At 43.4% G+C, this 15,841-nt stretch overlaps 1 protein-coding gene across 1 annotated transcript in view; it reads right to left on the bottom strand.

Annotated features, from left to right (window-relative positions):
• Positions 1-10,860, bottom strand: part of LOC131285438 (nuclear hormone receptor FTZ-F1-like) — a 101,949-nt gene extending 91,089 nt beyond the window's left edge. Inside the window, exon 1 of the mRNA XM_058314297.1 lies at positions 9,398-10,860. Coding sequence (XP_058170280.1) covers positions 9,398-10,781 — 1,384 coding nt within the window. The 5' untranslated portion in view covers positions 10,782-10,860. The remainder of the gene's footprint in view (positions 1-9,397) is intronic.
• Positions 10,861-15,841: the final 4,981 nt, after the last annotated feature.

The following is a 15,841-nucleotide window of genomic DNA, read 5'->3' as shown; positions in this document are numbered from 1 at the left end:
TTTCCATATTGTGCACTAACAGTAAACCAAACATATAAATCATATCCATTTTAATCTAACATGTTTGGTTGGTCGTTACTGACAAGTTTTCAAGAAGATACATAACACGGATTATATCACTATATTTGGTAACATCGTAAATTAAATGTATAATAAACTAAGAACGAAATAATAATTAAACCAAGCCAGCGCTGAACTTAAGCATTTATATCTTTTGAAAAATTATATTACCGAAACAAAATTATGTAACATCAACTATTTCTATCCATCCAACTAGCAAAATTCCGTGGAATAACTCAGGTTAATTCTTGGACAAAACAGCAACGATCGATACCGGTGGCGCCATCTGATAGAAACTACCTGCACTGCTTAGCGAGCACCCGAACCGCACGGCCGACCAAGCACGCGAGAAGCGGCGTCTCTACTATCCCATTATGGACCATAGTCGATGGAACAGAAGTGGCTAGCTTGTTGCCATCCCCCCTTCCTGTCCTATCTATTTTCTAAACACGTAAGGCAGGCTCGGATAGTGGTCCACCAATACCACACCACCAAGATGATCGCTGCCGTCATCATCATCATCATCATCATCATCATAGTTGTTAGTCCTGCGTGCCGCTTGGGGTGAGAAAATTATTTTAAAAAACAACCCACTAATAGAGACCATTATGTCGGCGACTACTACCATAACAATAGTAGTGAGCTAGTAGTTTCGTTCGCGCTCACATCGCAGCACACGCGCAACTATCGGACGCAACCACCTTCATCAATCCCTCTACCGTAATGACGGTAAGCCACCCCAACTCCTCCGCCCGTTGTGTGTGTGTGCCCATGCGAGATAGTGAGTGTATTTGGCAATAAAAACGGGCTAGTGCAATTGGCCTACTCAGGCTCGATCCACTCTGTTGTTTTACCCTCCTAGAGCACACGGCAGCGGATCCGTCACCAGTTCCTCGTCACCTCGGTGTCAATTTTGGTTGCTCAGAACTGCCTCTTACACACACGCCCGTCGTCGCGGAACGTCGTCGGTTTGTGAGAAGTTTACGACACGTTCACGAGATTCGAAGCGTTCTACATCTTCGTTCTCCCGGCAGAGGTTAGTTTTCAGATTCGATCGCATGATCACACACGCGCCCGAATGGGGGGGTTGTAAAATGCCATCGGTGAACAAGCACCAGAACCGACCAATCGACACTCACACACTTCCAAACTCACCCCCTGGCAGAAACAAGGTGCCTAGACAGGAAAGTTTGCAGGTTGGGACATGTCGTGGGAAATAAATAGATTTTAGTGTACAATTTTTACTCCTGTTCGATGTTGCACGTTTTTGCAAGTACGGAAAAGTGCACAAAACCAAAAAGCACAAAAAAAAAATCTCCAAAATTGCGTATAAAAGCAATATGAAGGAATTAGGGAAATTATTATTTTAGTTAAGAATTGCATTCCCCCAACCGTTTGCTACGCTTAAAATATAACACTGAAAACTGATCGATCAGACCATTTTCGAATAGTTGAACGGATTCAATGGATAATTAAGAGAATCGGTAAAATTTTTTTTTTAAGTTTTACATAAGACCAAAGTTCGACATAAAAATAAATTAGCACATTAAGATAGGGAGACTCGACACACAATATTCACTATTCATTTCAGAATAAATAGAATTTGTTTTTTGAGTAATTGTAGAAATTAGAAAGGGTTTTCCTAAGTCGAGATCTTACATATGTTCGATAAATTCATATTTAAAACTTGTTGTTTAATACAAAAGGACAATCTAACTTTTACAATTCCAGGTGTTTATGAAAGTGTCAAGAGTATAAAACATAGTTCAGCTCGAGAGTGTATACTGCAATAGTTTCTCCAACATTTCATCGACTGCGTCAATGGTCAGATCCATAAATTCTAAAATAAAAATAATAAAAGATAAATCCAAAGAACCTGGAGTACCAGATCATGTTATAAAGGCATCCTTTTGTAAAGAGTCGAAAACAATAGTCAGTATTAATGAACATTGGTCCAATAGTCATGTTAATGAACTTTCATTTGTGGATTATTGTTTTACATGTTCATGGGAAATTAAATAACTTGACTTTATCATTTTTTTTATTTTTGATGCCTTAAGTCATTTGTCTTGTTCGACCGACAATGTGACATTGTGAACCTTGTTTACCAAACACATCAAATAGTCCCACAGTGCCGTTGGACAAGGAATAGACCACCGGACAGGAAGCATTGGACCGAGAGAGCATTGGCAGTCGAGCGGCAAACCTTCGCACCACCGGTACCGGTTCACCTTGAAAAGAACCGTCTGCCGGCAGAAACGGAACGACACTCTCGGTTTCTCTTACACCCGTGCGCCACGAAGAAAGAATAAGACACCTTATGACCCGTTGGACTGCTGCCGAACTATTGTGGTCAGCAGTGCCAGCCAAGTTGCATCCATTTCTTCTACGCTCAAGGATTCTTATAGCGATCGATATAAAACCCTCGGGATATCAATTACGTTAACTTGTGGGTGGTACAGTCGAAAATATATCTTGCCGGAGATTGTATATTGCTTGCGGATGGAATCTCACTGGATAATTTGTTTTTTGTTATTGTCGCCCAGCTGGTTGCCTAGATAGTCGATCAATTACCGCCCTCGGCAACCGAACTGGATGAGATACTCCACTCGCAAGTATCCCAACGCGAATGCATTCCATTTAAATGAAACGATGTCACTGGCCGATGGCCGATTTCGATGCGTCTGGCCAGGAGGGTTGTAAATATATTCAACAGCAGCCGCCACGAGCAACTGATGCATTTTTGTGCCGGTAAGACAAACGGTGACAGATAAGAAACGCTGTATTAGCATATCGAGTGTGTGGTCACATTACAGACAAATAAATCACACCGCAAAATTTATGTTGAATAATATTGTCGAATGCATGAAGCGTTGTGATAAGAAAGAAAAATTAAAAAAGCATAGTCTATGTATGGGTTGTCAAAAATAGTTAAATTTCCTGTAACAGAATCCTTATTATTTGGTATCGAAAAAACATCGAAAAAGGCCGAGGGTTTGATCCTCTATTTCCAAATTTATATACAATTATGAACTTGTCGAACAAACCAATGGGCAAAGGAATAAAGTCAACAAGAAAAACACGTTAACATAATTTTTTTTTTTCATATAGCCACATTTAAGCGTAAATTACATAATACGTAGTGAGCTCCTGCATATTAATTCTAAATACATTATTCAAACGAGGTGCTAGACACGCTAGTTTAGTTCTTTCGCCCGATCAATATATCGATTTCGGCGTCCGAAAACAAGATGCTCTTGCCAAGCGGCAATCATAGGTTTCAAAACTGGGTGAGGATAAGAACTACACACAAAAATACCAAAATACATGTATTTTTCGAAAGTCATATAATTTAGCAATCTACCCTTAGAAACAGCGGCATTAAATATTGCGTAAACAGGGAAAGAAAAATTCCCTCATTATGTATGTAGATGCTAAGAATAGCTGAAAGAAACTACGTAAGTTTGCCTTATGTTTTGATTCCCATTCCATCGTAGCGCCGTTAATTTTACGATTCTTTATCCGCTATGCTCCCGTCCACCATGTTGTTGCCGGTTCCCAACTATGGCTATGCGTGTGTGTGTTACTGATGCTATGCTTTATCCCACATATCCATGCAAACACATAGAATCCCTTTGGTGCGGCCGCACCGCGAAGGGGATAACCAGAAACAACAATCCCATCCCCGAAACCCTCTCGACACTCGATGCCCGATCGCGACGAGAACAGTTCTGCATAGCGGGCTTAAAACACACGGTCACTGGTACAAGCACAAGAAAAACCGGTTCCGACAAAGAACCGGCTCCGGACGAAAGTGAATTCCTCCTCATTTGGAAGCGTGGAACGCGAAAGCGAATGGTAAAAAAATGAAAGCAGCACACCTAGGTAGTGGTGCGGTAGAGAGCATTGCGACCTGCAAGAACAATGGACCGCTAAGGTTGGCACGCATTGGGGAGATGATCGAGTAAGACAACCCACCCGGCATTGTAGAATCATCCAAATCTGTTTTTTTTTTTTTCAAAGTTTGAATGAAGCTTATGTATTTTATTATTCCGAATTCCAAAGCATAACACGTGGTTGAAATGGATAAATATTCCATAGTTCGTCAAATAGATTTCAATAATATTAAGGACTCAATGTATAAAAAGGCTTCTTTCGAAAAGATGTCATGTTATAGTGACAATTTATCAAACGTAGTAGAATTGTGTTAAAAATTTAAACATTTACTAGTGTGTTTCAGCTACTAGAAGCTAGACTAAAGTTCGCCACAGGCCTTATTAATTAAATCAAACCTGGACACTTTTAGATTATCAATCTAAAGCGAAAGGCAATATTAAGAAATAGTATACGAGTGGATAGTTTATTCTAGACTGCAAGATCAACTTAATGATGAGCTAAGAGGTTACGAACCTGCAGGTCCTACGTCCACCATACCCTTAGTAGTTTTAAGTAAATTGTTTGACAAATTTTCACACGGTTCATCTCAAAATGAAAATATTTCATTTCAAACATCCATTATTCATATCAATAGGCTCTTTACTCCAAATTGCTTACCGACCACTGACATACACTTTGTTATTGATGTTTCAAACTTCAAACGCCTTTTTCAATTTTGACCCAATAAAGTTTTTTGTTTGATTGAAAAATATGAAGCCAAAATATAATTTAATGATGGAATTTAACAAAGGAAGGAATAGTCACTTTATGACTATTCCGAAACAATTTCAGGTTAACATGATTGAAACGATTCTGGATTTCTTTTTTGGATTCTGAAGGAACCATGATAAAATTTGTTTTATTTTTCTAAATTTTCTTATCGAAATGGATGGTGTAAGTGATGAAAAATATATTAATATGATGTATACCCTTAGTATATTATTATTTGAACATACAAAATTGGAGAAAGTGTATCGTTTACACGTTCCCGATTTTCAAATCGGCAAAAAATTTATGCAAAAACAAGGTCAACGAGTTTGGTGTTTTCCTTGCTATTTTTCTGTATAAGTGACAAACCAATTGTTTTATTTTTGCAAGAGCACGTAGGATAACTTTTCGATATAAACAACGTATTGCAAGTCCTTAAAATTGATCAATACGATGTCAACAGGTAGTCAAGCCATCAGCCACTACAAATCCGTTGGGGGAACATTATTTTCAATGGTGCAAGGAACTTGAGTAGGAAAAAATAAAACAAACTATAACATGTACAGGTTCCAGCGATGAACGGAAATTTTAATACTCTCTCGGTGGCAGAGATAGGAAATTAAAACCCTTATCTTCTCGCCCTGAGTAATGGTGTGGCTGTAAATTAGGTCATCGGTCGTCCCGCCCCATCATTCACATCCCTCATCCTTCCTCCCCGCTTCCCATCCCCCTGGCTGAAGGATTACAATCAGTTTGGTGCTCCTGTTGCAAAAAAAAACCCAAATCCATGCACCGATTTTCGAGCACTGTCACGAGCGGGATGAGAAAAACGGAAAAGCTGTTCGCTTTTCATTGCCGTGCCACGTTGCAAAATTTCTACCCCCGCCACCGTGTTTTGCCCGCGCCTGTCCGGAAATCGAGGCGGCTTCCACGAGATATATGAAAGTAGGTCACGAGCAGACCTCTCACACTTGTTCATTGCATCATCATCGTCAGCATACAACACAACCCAGCGCTCCAGTCGTTGCGATTGCTGCCACGCGCGTCAAACAACCCGGTGGCCAAATAGGCGGAGTCTTTGTGGAACCTAAGCCTCCGAGATGTAACGCGTTGCAGGCTGGGGTGCTAGAGGTAGATGTATGGGTGGCGAAAAATTAGCTGATAACATAGTACCAAGCGAACAGGCCCTACACTTGCACCGGCTCACAACGCCTATCGCGTGTATCTGTGACCATAGGCCCATGTACTGTCGAAAGGGGACAATGTTAGCGCCAGGGCGAGAGCGTCACATTTGGGGGGCTCGCGGAAAATCCTTGTGTAAGGTCGTCGAATTCCGGAATCGTACATATTGGACTGGAGTTGATCGGGCAATATTCACCCAGCCTTTCCTTCTAGGGTGCTTGTACACCTCGTCCGCACATGCGCGTACGAGGAAAACTCCGAACGAACCAACACACAGAGAACCAGACCCAACCACGGTCATGGGTGGAAAATTCGAGTGAGTAGAAAAAAGGAAACTGCCCAAACCCGCGAGACTCAAGGTGAGCATAGAAACTTTTATTGGTTAAGGTCAAGTTGGTGCCCTTTCGCTGTTGGTTCTAGGACACCGAGTGCAAACTAGATTACACACCTGGGTGAAGAAGTGTCGTTTGACATACCATGAAAAGCTTACATAAATGGTTAGCAAATATTCTTATCGTGCTGTTTTGTATAAAAATCTTTTAACACGCTACATACATTTTGTGCATCTTTGTCTAACCATTTCCATAATTTTATGCATATGGATGAGAGGCTGTTACTACCAAACCAAAAAATACTACGAATTAAAACGCAGTTAAGGTTAACATTTTTTAACGTCATTTAAATGTCTCGGAAATTATTCAAACTTTACTGTACAGCATGACTCAGAAAAAAAACATTAATAATTACGATAGAAAAATTGTTTTCCCAATCTTAAAAACATAGTTACGCTCTTATGCTATTCATGCTTTCAGAACAGAATAACGATCATATTGAAAGAACAAAACTTAGTCAACAAATTTTCACTCTCACAGCCGCATCGTTTAGTTTACCGAATGGAAAATCTTTTTTTTTTTTTTTGTACTCGGAAAACTTCAATCGAGTTCCATGGAATGTTTCATATCAGCTGCGGACCCTTCCCCGGGTGAACGTAAATAAGCTCGGTTAAGTCTACGTTAAAGACAACGTTCTGGTGGAGAACTCTGCTGCAGCTTCCATCGGCGTCCCCAAGAAACACAGCAGAGAAACGGAAGGTTCCAGCGGGAGTTGTTGGGAAAAAGGAGGTGCGACACGAAACGTGGTTGACCTACTTTTCGGGGCAGGTTTGCCATTTCGGTTAGCAACAAAGAAGCAACCGTACGCCCGATTTCGGTTCGCTTGGGTTCGGGAAAATGGAAAACTTATTTCCCTTTGCTCCATCACTCACACACACATACACTGTCGCACTTGGAACACATAGTGGCCGGAAGCGCCACACTACGGTGCCAACGCACACCCTTGCAAACGCGGATTTGCCTTTTCCGCTCGTTTATTTAGTCGCCAGCGGATCTCCTCCGCACGGCCGTAAACAACGTTCTCCAGGCAGGACCATTTCCATGGCAGCCTCACACAAGTGCCCCATCGTTGGGTTAGGCTGATATCCTTGCGCTGGTGTTGGTGGGCACCGATGGGCTTGCACGCGCACCAGCACAAACGTCCTGCTACGGAAAAGCGGAGGTCAGGAGCACAAAACTGGAACGTTCCCAGCTTGGACCGAAAATGTCAAGTTCAGCGTTTGTATTGAGGTTAGGGTTTCGAGTACACTGCCACTAGGGCAAGGTTCGCCCGCGCGCATTCGGTCCCCGGTCGCATCCTTTGCGCTCGCGGGTTGGTCCACCATCCTCCGGTTAGATTTTCCTTCCAATTTTCTGCTTGGGTGTAGCCTGGGGGGAATATTTTACATGGAACTTCGACTCGAATGTGGTCGAATTCTAGCATTTTAATCGAGGGTCACATCTAATAGTTTACTCTAATTTTTAGTTATTTTTCCGTGCCCTGTGAAGTATCAAATGTAACTTTATCTGACCCACTTTATTGGTGACGTCCTTTAGCACAATTAATCCACGTTGAAAGACGTTTTGTGATGTCTTAAAAAATCACCGAAAATCCTAACCAAGGATATCATGTTTTCCATAGCAAAGTGACAGCGAATATCATTTGTGCATGTATCATTGAATTGAGTACTATAAGTTATTATATATAAAAATCTGTTCCCAATAAAATGCCAACGTTGTTAAGTGTTAAAATACAGTCTCTTACAACGGCACAAATAGACCGAAGGCAAACAAACATAATCACGCACACCCGCGCACCCGCATTGGACGGATGAGGAGAAGCAAATCCAATTTTCACACCGCTTCCGACGACTGAAATAGGACGACGAGAAAATTTCATTGATTTTTCGTTTATAAGCTTGCGTCGCCTAAAAAACGCTGAACAGCGGGAAAATATTCCAGCATGGTCGAAATAAATAAATAACCCCATTGCCTAAACCAATTCCTGTGTTGTTATGCATGAAAAGTTTGTCGAGCAAATTTCTAGTTTCAATAAAAGCTATCTTTCTCGAAAGGTAGTGATGAGTCAGTTTAAGTGAGATGGAGAAAAAATTATTAGATATTAAAATTATTATATATGTGTAGATTATTTTGAACATACGGATTCAACATACGGTCAAAAGTGTATAATGTAAGTGACGTTTTTTCTTATGCATTTTTTAAAATTAAAAGGTATAATCTACGAATGAATTCGATTATTGATTTAACTTTGCATCGTCGGAATATTATGATGGAAAATCATTTCAATTTTAACAACTTTCCAGCACACAGTATTTCATTCATTAAACATTCCAGCATACAGTACAGTATAAAGAAAGTACATATCAGGAAATATTTAATCCATTTTTTTAATTACATAATTTGTTATTTGATTACACTTTTACAAGTGTAAAAGTGCTTGACTAAAATCTGTTGATAGGAATTTTATTGTTTCATGACCTTATATCTTTTGTTACAATGTATTTGAATAATCAACGGTCACTTAACTACTCTTCTTATATTCAGTAATTCGTAACACGACGTCATATATTAATATCAATACGATCATCACATAGCGATCCACTTGACTTAATCTTCGCCGTCCTAAGAAATTTTATTCATTTGACAGATATCTTCTTCTTGGCGTAACGACCTTGTTGGTCATGCCTGCCCTGTAAAGGGCTTACGAGACTTTTTACCCTATGTGTACGTGGATAGTCAGTCCTCTCGTACAGGGGAGGGTCCGGTCTCGGTTGGGATTCGAACCCACGCCGTCGAGGTGGTGAGCCCCGGCGCTCATGGGCCGATTTTCTAACCGGCGCTACCGCTCGGCTGTCGCGGACCCCAACGACAGATATATAGATATTAAAAAATATTTGTGATAGTAATGAAGGGTACGCAATTATGTTTTTATTACTCTGGAAAAATTTATAAATACACATTTGTTGCTCTAATAAAAATAAGTCGAATATTTTATACATTTTTTTGTAACTATGTCGTAGACAGTCGCATTCGCAATCGAAGTTCGGAGCTAAACATCATTGGCTATGCTTTTGGACAATTGCATATTGAAAGAAAAGAAAGTAAAATGTACGACTTACCGTCGGATTCCTCGGCGTAGCTGCCACCCTCGTCGTCCTCCGGAATCTTGACCTCGATCGGCTCGGTCAGGTGTACGGCGTCGTTATTGCCCGACAGCTCCGAAATAACGACGCAGGAACCCTCCTCCGCACTGGAACCGTTCCCAACGCCAGCACCACCACCACCACCACCACTGCTGCTCCCGACGGTAACCGCCACCATCGTCGCGTGGGTGGTGTTGGTGGTGGTGCTCCCGATCGAGCACGAGGACGAAGCCGATGATGAGGCGCAAGAAGTAGCCGACGAGGACGAGGAGGACGTGGATGACGAGGCGACACTAGACGATGACGCAGGGGAAGAGGTCTGAGCCAGGATGCAGGACGAACCACCGCCACCTATGGGAAGGATCGTCGTCTCCGAGACGATCGTAATACTGGACGAGGAGGAACTGCTGGGTTGCTGCAGCTGGAGTTGACTTTGTTGCTGCGGCTGTTGATGATGAAGATCTGCACAGAGGACCGGAGCGCTTCCAACACCACCACCAGCCACCAGTGAGCCAACGACTTCGCCCACCTCGTCCACAACGGTGCCGCTCGCGTCAACACTGGATGCGGCGAGTGAAGCTGCCAGCTGAAGGCTATCCGTACTCAGCAACGCATCGTCCTCCGTCACGACCGTACCCTCGATGACGGAATCCACCACATCGTCCGGGCCGAGTGCGATGAGAGTGGCAATGGCCGTGCTGGCCGTCGCCGTCGTCGTCGTTGTCGTGATCGGGTCCTGGCCGAGCAGCAGGTCCGACACACCCGAGGAGGCAACCGGCACGGAACTCGAGCCGCTGACGATCACATTCGTCGAGGAACTTGGCTGATGCTGATGATGGTGATGATGATGTTGATGATGGTGCTGCTGCTGCTGCTGCTGTTGGTGATGGTGATGATGGTGTTGGTTTAGGTGATGCTGATGGTGCACCTGGTGTTGCTGCTGATGCTGCAGATGGTTTTGGTGATGCTGATGATGATGCTGCTGCAGTTGGCCTTGTGGCAAATGCTGGTGCTGCTGAAGACTGTGGTGCGTTCCAGCACCATTTCCGGTAACGATGATTTTCGTTACTCCGGTTGTCAACCCGGGTGTCTGTGGCAACTGCAACGCCTGCTGCGAATGTTGCTGCTGCTGCTGCTGGAGATGCTGATGACTGTGGAAGGTGGCCGTGTCATGTAGGTCCTGCGGCACCACCACATCGTACAGCGTGACCGTGGACGACGCAGCGGAAGAGGACGACGAGGAGGCCCCACCGGGGCCGGGCGTGGGCGAGGTGGAGATGAGCAGGCCGCCACCGTTGGCGTACACGATGTTAGAGGACGGCGAGGACGAACTGGCCGTCGAGGTGGCTTCCTCGTGCATTATGACTGCTCTTTTCTTCTTTTCCTTCGTCTTTTCTTCTTTGTTTTCTTCTTTTCGATTAGAAATATATTCCCACAGGTACTGTTGTTTTAATCTTTCTTTTCCGTATTTAACGAAGTCACTTTTTACACTTTCGGTCTCCCCTAGGTTACCACAGTGGCACTTTGCATCTTTTGGAAAAAATTAAACCGTTGTAACCGTTGAAGAAAAAACATTACGATATTACACCTTTACCACTTGTTTGACACAATTTATTAATCGTCCAAACACCTCTTCGTACGCTTGAGAAAATTTTCCCAAATTTCTAACCACTTTTTCGCCACCCACTAACCAACTGATCAACCGTCTGGGAAACGGAACACACGGTTGAATTTTTCGATTCAGACCTCGCAAGCACTGGCAGACTTTGCACGAAGGACACGGTCCTGTTGGTACTGGCCGGAGCGCACGGAAAATTTCCAGCCGAACGCAACAGAGCATTTCCTCCACCTCTTCGGTTTTGCAGCATCCCATCTTCCTACGCTATTCCACCCTTCCCAAAGGATAATAGCCAACATTCGCACACACCACACATTGTACTAGCGCTCTTTCACTTGCACCGGGCGGTTACATTCACACGCTGTCGCTCTCCGATTTTTACATTTTACCACCGCCGGTTCACTCGAAGTCGTCCGTCGGTTGCAGCTTGCTGCTTCCGGAAAAATCTTCTCCCGGGGAGCTACCAGCGTGCACGCCGAAAAGGGAACGCTCACACCGGAAGCACAGCATTCATGCAAACACACGCACACACACGCTCAACAACGCATCTCTTTTTCTCTTTTTATCTTCTTAGCCTCTCTCACTTTTTGTGCTGGTCTCGCATTAGATGTGACCACCTTCCCCATTTGGTTTTACTTGAACACCAGAGATTTACAACGAAATGGCCGATTTAGGAAAACCGGGATTGGCTGGCCACGACGGAGCATTACGCTGGCGCTGGTGAGCAGCATGCACAGTATTGCAGCCGGGGCCGGAGATGCATTCTCGCGAGCACCGTCCTGAACTATCCCAGTTTCCACCCCGGTTCGGTGGATGCTTTGATGCAGAATGCAGGCCACGGTCAGGTTCACCAGTACCACACAGCTGTTGTTGGACGCCCGGCCAGGCTTGGCAACCACAGCGAATGGACGGGATACTGCGCAAGTATATAGTTCAAGGTCGACAACGGTGGCATCTTCGATGCATTGGTGCGATGATGCAATTTCCACCGGTGAGTTGGAGTTGTAACCGGCGTTACGAACCGTTACGCGACGTGCTGCATCCGCATGTAAAGTGAACCCGAGTGTAGTAGATGGGTTTTTTTTGTGAAAATTACACGCGGATGCTTCGAGAACCATCGATGGTAGAAAATGGTAAAACACAAATTAACACTTCCATGAACAAATCATTAGAAACACAGGACTAATGTAGCAATTACAAGACAATAGTTTTGGTATTGCATTTGTATTTGTATAAAAAAACTTTAAATCTTCTCTCTGGTAGACAACGTAACGCTTTACTTTTAGTAAATTCTTCGAAATCTTTAAAAAATAAAATCTTATTTTCAAAACCGAAACGTCAAACATTTAATGTTGTTGTACATCCCAGTTAGTTACTCCCAGTTTTGTCAGTGCTATGATTTTTAACCGTTACAAAGATTTCAAACAAATGCATCACGATTTTTCTAAGTTTTTGAATAGACAAAACTATCTCTCTGCTATCTACTACTAGCAGATTTTTATATACACAAAAGGGTACGAAATAATGGAGATTTACTCGGATTGTTTGTGATTGTGATTCAATAACGTGTTGACATTCTTAATAAATAAAAATTAGTATTCGATATTGAACATATCTAAAATATCACAGATAAGTTCAAATATAATATAGCCAAGTCAGGACGACATGATTTGAACCTAAAAAACACTGCGTGAAAGAGTTTATAAACAATTTATCAAGAAGGTTCATGTGTAGACAGAACGAGGTAGTACATTACACTGTATCCAGTACACAGCAGGCTAAATTCGAAACAAATACCATTTGCTATGTGAGGAACAGTTATTTAAGATATGTTTAAGATATTCATTGTATTTAACAATGATAGATTGTTCTTTGCACTGTTCTCTACATACTGATACTTATTTGGTTACGATACGAGTTTCGGGGCCAAAGCAATGCTCAGAATTTTCGTCAAAGTTGGGGCTATTTTGGACTCCTCCTTGGAGTTATTTTCTTCTTCTTGGCGTAACGACCTCTTGATCATGCCTGCCCCGTTAAGGGCTTACGAGACTTGTTTCGCTGTTGTACGTGGATAGTTCTCGGCTGTCGCGGACCCCCCGGAATCAGTTATCTAAATCCTCTTAATCATGTGCCTCACCCGGTTCTATATGACGGTAAAACGACCAATTTTTAATAAATTTTCAACACGACTTTCGCTTTTTTTCATCGCTAAAACGATTGGAGGAACAAAGTGAAACTTTTGCTTCTGTTTTGGTCGCTGTGTATTCACTTTTGGGAGTAACTGTATATGCAACATCAATTTGCACTGCACTAAACTAATCCAATTCAAAACAACACTTTTCTTTTTCCACGACAGATTTTCCCTACGCCAAAATGTGTATGAAAATAAGGAACCATTTTTCTCATTGAATTGTTACACTGTGCCTTCAATCGCGTAATGAAAGCCTTGCTTCACTGCACTGTGGCGCCTTCGTTCCTGAACACACCCGCAAACAGCAGAACCGGAAAACAGAGCTAACACATCTATTTAACACAGGTTTTTGAGCGAATGTAGTACCGTATATATTTCGCTAAGCTGTAGCTGTCACTTATCACACAACGCTTCTAACGATTTTCTATCTTTCATGCATCGATTTTTCTTCCCACTTATCCAACACGATTTGGCCAACACGAATGAGAATGACACAATGATACAGTGACCTACACTTAACATCGAGAGGCACATGAGTTCGTGTAGGCGTTCATGGGCAACCGAAGCGCAAAACATAAACACTCCTGCCTGGTTGGGCAAGGCAATCATAAAAATACTACAAACACATACACACAAACGCAAAAACAAACACCGTTACACAAGGAGCAACCCTTTGGCCATTGCGGTGGGAAGTGGTTCGACAGTGATTCAACTGATAGCGATAGAAATAAAAGCAGCAGGAAATTTTTGATATCGCGCCGGGCAAACGAAGGCCAGCGAAATCTGTCAATCTGTTGTCGTTCCGCGATGGCTGCATCGATGGGCCAGTGTTCGAAGGCGCTGCTGATACCGTCGTGACCAGGTGAATGATAACAGGTGGGCCAACAACATGGCTCGTACGAGAAAAAAACGGCAACGTAAATGCGACACATTTCGTTGGATCGATTCATTTCGGAAAACACTTTCGCTATCGATGTTTGCCTTACCGAAGAACAATCATCAAAAAGATTGCCGGGCTTTTTTCGTTCGCCGTACCCCTTTTCCTTCTCACTCACTCAATCATGCATAAACGTAAATCCCTCGCCGAAGGAACGATGAAAAGGTTTCAGCTACACTTTGGCCAACGGCAACGGTAATCTAACGGCATCCGTTCCAACACCACACACTACCACCGGCACCGACAGGAGCACAATTCCGTCTGTTTCCCACAGGACGAACTAGCAAGTGAACCAGGAGGAAACGACAGGGAAATGCCACATAACAGAAAGGCGGCTGTAAATGGGGAGCGAAAGAGGAAAAAAAACGGTTCGCTGTCGACCAATATAATCGAACCTTGCACAACCAACGTCAAGCTCAAGGAAAAACAGTGCCCCAGCAGACGGTCAACACCAACACCAAGACGTGGTGGAGAGCACGAACGAAAGGACCCCATCCACGCTGCGAAAGGAGCTAATAAAACATACAAACGCTAGCAACGCAAGGACGCACGCGCTCCAAGCCGTTCCCGATCTCTTTTTCTCGCGTTCTAACTGCTTTCGTTCCTGTCCCTGTCTGGCTTGCCCGCTTGGTGTGTTGGCATTTTTGGGGCCCCCCAGTCGCTACGGTATTTACATACAAGATCTGTTCCGTTTTTCCTTTCTTTTCTCTTTTTTTGGGAATATGATCGCCAACGCATCCGCCTCCAAGCCACCCTCCCATGAGGGGCATTCTCGGGACTATGCCAACCCGTGTACGAGCCGTCACCCCCCCTTCTTCGTAATATGTAGGTCTTTAGGCCACACAGCGCACGCACACAGTGCCGATCCCTGTGCACCAGATGTAGAACGGTTCCCCGCGCGCCAGCCATCCCCTTCAAAAAGGAGCCTGCTCCCACACGCTCCTGTTACGTTTCGTTCTTAGTGTGTTTTTTGTCTTTCTCTTTTTCTTTCCTCTTCTATCTCACTTCTCCCGCTTTAGACAGGTTTGGTACATTGGGAACACTAACACAACGCATTTCGGGAATCATGCCCCCCTAAGCTGGAGCTGTATAGGTGCTTTGCCTGCGATGCAGCGTGGCCTCCCGCACCGTCCCGCAAACGCAACCGACACGCAAGGTGACACCGAACACACACACAAAACAGGGTGTTCGAACGTATGTGTGTTATGGCATACAAATGGTTTGCCAATTTTAAAGTGCATGCGATATTTTTTTTAAATTATCATTAAAGGTCACTAGAATGGCCAACCGATTTTTAAAAACTAAAACTTATGTATAAATTGATCACACTTTACCATATATATTAATATATGGTAAATCCACAAAGGTTTATTATGGTAAAAACAAAATTTACCACGACCGGCATTCTAACAGCCTGTAACTCATGGGGAAGCTGAAATGACAGCTCGGCGGTAGCTGTTGAAAGTGACAGCTCTGATGTTCGTCGTCGCGAGAAACGATTGTGCAACAGCCTCCAACGCAGGAGGCTACTGCTAGAGAAAAGGGCAGAGTCGGGAAAACCCGTTCACCGTAAACGCGTAGATATGTGCTCATGGCAAAGTAGTTGATTGCTGCTCTTGGGGACGTTTAACATTTTGATCTTGTGCTCGATGTGCAACAGGTAAATTGGTGTAT

The sequence above is a fragment of the Anopheles ziemanni genome, chromosome 2 (genome assembly GCF_943734765.1).
Source record: "Anopheles ziemanni chromosome 2, idAnoZiCoDA_A2_x.2, whole genome shotgun sequence".
Taxonomy (NCBI): domain Eukaryota; kingdom Metazoa; phylum Arthropoda; class Insecta; order Diptera; family Culicidae; genus Anopheles; species Anopheles ziemanni.
The sequence above is the reverse complement of the archived record's forward strand: the minus strand, read 5'-3'. Positions and strand labels throughout refer to the sequence as shown.